At 40.8% G+C, this 5,840-nt stretch overlaps 1 protein-coding gene across 1 annotated transcript in view; it reads left to right on the forward strand.

Moving 5' to 3' along the window:
• dnah9 (dynein, axonemal, heavy chain 9) overlaps positions 1 to 5,840 on the forward strand; it is a 164,659-nt gene that overhangs the window by 106,506 nt on the left and 52,313 nt on the right. Inside the window, exons 60-62 of the mRNA XM_013913056.1 lie at positions 746 to 934; positions 4,296 to 4,531; positions 4,624 to 4,746. Of these exons, the coding sequence (XP_013768510.1) occupies positions 746 to 934; positions 4,296 to 4,531; positions 4,624 to 4,746 (548 nt within the window). The remainder of the gene's footprint in view (positions 1 to 745; positions 935 to 4,295; positions 4,532 to 4,623; positions 4,747 to 5,840) is intronic.

The following is a 5,840-nucleotide window of genomic DNA, read 5'->3' on the forward strand; positions in this document are numbered from 1 at the left end:
AGAGAGAGAGAGAGAGAGAGAGAGAGATATCTTTAAATATAGATATATTTGCCCCATGTTAGTGTGGTTGTCTCTGCCTTTAGGTCCACAATACATTTACATACACACACACATATATATATATACATATTCACATATACACATAAATCCTGTAATCATCTTTTGGTTTGTAAATCTCCTGCTTACAGCAGCAAAATGCAAAGATGAATGTTGACAATGCTAGTATGATAATCTAAATTATTCAGAGAAAGCTTCTAAAAGACCTGACAGAAGCAACAAACAGAGGTTGAGGTTGTGCTTATTGCCTAGTCAATCCAAAATGTCAGTGCAAATGCAGTCGACTTGCTGAAGTGCACGGTATTTCTGTGATGTGCACTGAGAAGTTGCAGTCTGTGTTAGTGCGTGCACCCTCTGAAGTTTAGAGGACATAAGATATTGAGGGGAACTTTATTGATCCCTGGAGGGACTCTGGGTCATTGCTAAAAAGTAAAAAGTAGTGGTGTCGGTGCACAAGCAGAGAGTGTTTAAACCTAAAAATGGTAATAAAAAAAAAACAACTCATGGCATTGTTGTGGAGATTTCCTTAAATTATGGTTTGGCACCTTGGCAGCAGCAGCCATCATTTGATTTTGATTCTTTCCACAATGGCTTTGGGGAAGATGATGGAATGACGTATATTTCATTGGGAAAAATGAAAAAAAAAAACAATAACTTTGAAAGTGGTCTGCTGCTATTTTCTGTTTAGGTGGGTGGTCTAGCATCAGAGAATGTTCGCTGGGCAGAGGCTGTAGAGAACTTCAAGAAGCAGGAAAGGACTCTGTGTGGAGATGTTCTCCTCATCACCACCTTCATCTCCTACCTAGGATATTTTACCAAGCGCTACAGGGTCCAGCTTATGGACAGCACGTGGAGGCCTTATCTCAGTCAGCTGAAGGTGGGTTCATTATGTGTTATTTCAACTTGAATTAGCCACACTGCAAGAACTGTGACTCTCACAGAAGTCTTTGAAAACCTTTACTTGTAAATCCGACTGAAATGGAACACAGAAATGAATCTGCAACCAGCCCTGTTGGTCTTTCTCTATCTCTGCATGTAATTATTGTTTGCTAGTGATGTCAGGACTTTAGGAATTTTTCCCACAGCTAAATGTACAGTGGAAAAAACAGAAATCTGTTCAGAAAACCTTATATATATTTTATAAAATGGTTCAAATTTAAATGATTAATAATATAACTTGAGTAAATATAAGTAGCTTTCGTAAAATAAAAAAAATAGACTTAAGGGATATTAATGCTTACTCAGCAGTTACAACGGGTTTTTATTACGCAAAACATTTAGAATACTTTATGAATTAATTAGGTCATGTATCATGGCTGATAGGACACATTAACAACTGCAGTTATAAAATGTTATGTAGTGTTGTTTATCTATTTTTTATTGCTTGCAAATTGTAATGGTACTGGTAAATGTTCCATTACTGGGCAGCTGCTGGCCTTTTGGGCCACTAATAGTGTTTCCATGATTTGAGTCCACCTGTGAAGCAAACTGGCTGAAATGAACCCTCACTAACAAGCAGTGTTTTGTTACAATTTTCCCATTAAAATGTCAGTAAAAGTCCTGCGTTGAGCTACCTGTTTGGATTGTTAAAATGCAAAGGAAAGCAGCCCACCTCTCTTGCAGTGTGGTTGAGGCTATATTCAAAGATTTCGTTTCAAAGTATTTTGCAGATTTATATAAATAATGTAAATCTGCTAATATGCTCTATAATTACGTATAGATCAAAACAGCACTATTAAAATAAATTAGGTTGGCTTTATTTGGAGGTCAGTAAAACTTTACCCCTGAAACTTTAACTAAAGTTTAATTTGCGATCAATCGTTTTATTCATAATGGTTGTTAAAGAGATTTTACCTGTTTGGACATTTGTTTGCCTGGAGGCCCAACTGAGAAAACGTTATGTTGTACATTGCTGGTCTAATTCCCACAGCACTAAACACTGCTGTTTAGTCAAACTCTATGGCATCTCAGAGATAAATACAAGGTGTCCTCTGACACTGGTGTCATGAATCACCCATCACGATGACAGATGGGTCTCACAACCAGGCAGGAACATCACATTTTGACACAACAGGCACCCTTAAGCATCCTTTTTTAAAGTGAAGGATTAAAAGACATATTTTAATCCAGAACACGATCATTTCGCAAGCCTAACTACGTAGTTTTGGTGGTTATATCAAAACGCAAATGGAAATAAATGGCAATAGAGGAAAAAAAAAAACTAAACTGGAATGTCACTGTGATGTCACTGTGTCTCAACTGTAGTCAGAATCAGAAAATCAGGGAAAAACGGGCTAGGAAGGTAGAGACATTCATTCATTACTAGCAATATAATGCCTGATTTCTGTGCTTGAAAATACCACGGCCGAATGTTCACAGAAGTCCTGAGGCACAAATACAAAACAGTGGTAACATAGATAACAAGTTGCATTGCTTTTTATCACTACCACCGTCAGCTTCTCTGACTGAGACATGTCTGTTATGTTCACTGTTCACTGATGGTTTAGCTCTTCTATTAATATTATTAAACATTAATTTTCTTGTTTTAATTTTTTAGTATTTAGAATAGATTAGAATAATCCTTTAATTGTCCCACAAGGGGAAATTTGGTTGTAACAGCAGCCAGAAAGACACATATACAAACAAAGAGTACACAGGACACGGAACAGAAACAGGGATTGCTCAGTAGGTAGAGTGGTTGCCCCATGATTGGCAGGTCGGGGGTTCGATTCCCCTGAACAGCTACCCTGAGGTACCCCTGAGCAAGGTACCGTCCCTACACACTGCTCCCCGGGCGCCCAATGGCTGCCCACTGCTTCACTGAGTGAATGGGTTAAATGCAGAGAGGAATTTCCACATTGGGATCAATAAAGTACTCTTTCTTTCATACACAATTTTTCTTACATATTTACATTAAGGACAATGGTTACTATATACAAAGTATTGTACAGTTATTAAATTAAATAAAAATAGCTACAGATACGAGGCAAACCAGGTTGTAGTGCGAATCGGTTAATTAACTTATTGCAGTTACAGCGCAGATGTAAACATCTCTGATTGTTGGGAGCAGTTCTGATTGTACAGTCTGACAGATGCAGGGAGGAAGGACCTGCAGAAACGCTCCTTCGTGCATCTAGGATGCAGCAGTCTGTCACTGAAGGAGCTCTGCAGTTCAGCAACATTTGCATGCATGGGGTGGGAGGCTCTGTCCATCAGAGATGTTGGCCAGAGTCCTTCTGTCTCCCACCACCTGCACTGGGTCCAGGGTGCATCCCAGAACAGAGCTGACCTTCCTGATGAGTTTATCCAACCTCTTCCTCTCAGCTGTCGATAAACTGCTGCTCCAACATACCACACTGTAAAAAAATGACAGATGCCACCACAGAGTCAAAGAAGGTCTTTAAAAGCGCTCCCTGTACTCCAAATGACCTCAGCAGCCACAGCAGGTAGAGTCTGCTCTGACCCTTCCTGTACAGAGCATCAGTGTTGTGGCTCCAGTCCAGTTTATTATTCAGGTGAACACCCAGGTACCTATAAGAGTCCACTATCTCAATGTCCACTCCCTGGATGTTCACCGGTGTCAGTGTGGTGGGTCTGCGTCTCCAGAAGTCCACCACCAACTCCTTCGTTTTCCCGCCGTTGATCAGCAGGTGGTTTTGCTGACACCAGTCAACAAAGTCCAGAGTCCACTGTCTGTACTCTGAGTCGTCCTCACCTGTGATGAGGCCGACTATGGCAGAGTTGTCAGAGAACTTCTGTAGGTGGCAGCGTGGGGAGTTGATGGAAAAGTCTGCAGTGTAGAGGGTGAAGAGGAACGGTGCCAGCACAGTTCCCTGTGGGGCCCCCGTACTGCAGACCAGCGTATCAGAGACACAGCCCTGTGTCCTCACATACTGTGGACGTTCTGTGAGGTAGTCCAGTATCCACTTTGCGCTATTAACCAAAGTTTAATGCAAATCACATACAATAATGATCCAAAGAAAGGATTACCAATTTGGGCATTTATTTGCAGATGTAAATAGTCCCTAACAAATGTAATCCTGCTCTACATGGAAACCACAATGTTTTTTATGACAGTCGACTTTTGATGAACATAGATTTAAATACTAAAGGGAAAAGTTTATCTGTTCCTTTTTAACAACGCACCATTGCTGTGACTTGTGACCTGTCAGTCATCATGAAGAAGAATTGAAACAGTTCATTGGGAAAAACTAATTAAAATGCAAATCACGTGTAAGGTTCCTATCCCAGTGACGCATGACCTGGACCCTTTGACACTGCTGACTGACGACGCTGACGTTGCTACATGGCAGAATGAGGGGCTACCTGCTGACAGGATGTCCACGGAGAATGCTACCATTCTTACTTCTTGCCAACGCTGGCCCCTTATGGTGGACCCCCAGCTGCAGGGCATCAAGTGGATCAAAAATAAATATGGTGAAGACCTGCAAGTCATCCGCATTGGACAGCGAGGGTAAGAGCCTCATAGAAAACTGCAGTACTGAGGTTTTTTGGGCATTTAATAACCAGAATTTTGACAGATTCATTGTTATTTGTACCTTAAAGGTACCTAGATGCCATAGAGAGAGCGCTGGCAGCAGGTGATGTGGTTCTGATAGAGAACTTGGAAGAAACGCTAGATCCTGTTCTTGGACCTCTGCTTGGCAGAGAAACCATCAAGAAGGGAAGGTAAGGCTCATGCTGAAAGGTGTCTTAATACTTGTAGCACTGAATTGTAAGGCACTGCTTCAGACAATGATCTAATTCAGGAAACTTTCTACTCATATGTAACACCGCAACAAGCACTTTCTTTTCACTGCCTTTTTAAATTATTGACACCACATGACAAATTAAAAATAGACACTATAAATGTAAATCTTTGAGAAACTATTGTTAGTTAAAGCCTAGCAGAACTTTCCAAATGAACCAATTTGCTATGTCTGTGGTTTCCACACAAAAACATTTTAAATACATTTAACTTCATTAGATTCAATACATGAGCTCTATCAGTGATTACACTATATAACATTTCTTTTTAATGAAGATGGACAGTGGCATTTATTAACTTGGTAATGTGTTAGCAATGAAAGGATATTGTTTGATGGAATTGATGGAAATGAAAACTATCAACTTACAGAGAGCTGAATTGAAGGACCTCCTGAAATCATGTAAAAATTATGCAGCAGGTCAAAATTTCATTGCAGCAACTTAAAATGGTACTCAGTAGAAGAGCCCCACATGCTTGTATGCATGCCCGACAACATCAGGGCATGCTTCTAATGAGACAACGTGCGCTTTCCTGGGAAATCTCCACACAGATCTGGACCTGGGTTACACTGACCCCCCTGGAGAGTCTGAGGTGTAATCTGACAGTGTTGGATGGACCAAAATATAATATGCCACAGATGTTCTATTGGATTTAGGTCTGGCAAATGTGGGGGCAAAGTCAGTGGTATCAATTCCTTCATCTTCCAAGAACTCCCTGCCTCCAATCCTGCCAATGCCTCATAGAGTAACTACCTGTCTGCTGGAATCTCCTACAAGCTATTGAGACTGTGCTGGGAGACACAGCAAACCTTCTGGCAATGACACATATTTGGTTCACTACCTGTGCAACCTCTATGGGTTCCAGACATTGGTCCATGCCATCAGTAGTGACAGTGACCCTAGCCATTTAGTGAAAAAATAGAAAGGACAAGCAGGAAAAAAGTGGCCTGTTTTGGGTGTTCTCGCATCATTGCTCCAGTTGTGCACCTGTTGTCACATTTATATATATATATATA

Source organism: Pundamilia nyererei, unplaced genomic scaffold (genome assembly GCF_000239375.1).
Source record: "Pundamilia nyererei isolate P.nyererei 1_Seehausen unplaced genomic scaffold, PunNye1.0 scaffold00005, whole genome shotgun sequence".
Taxonomy (NCBI): domain Eukaryota; kingdom Metazoa; phylum Chordata; class Actinopteri; order Cichliformes; family Cichlidae; genus Pundamilia; species Pundamilia nyererei.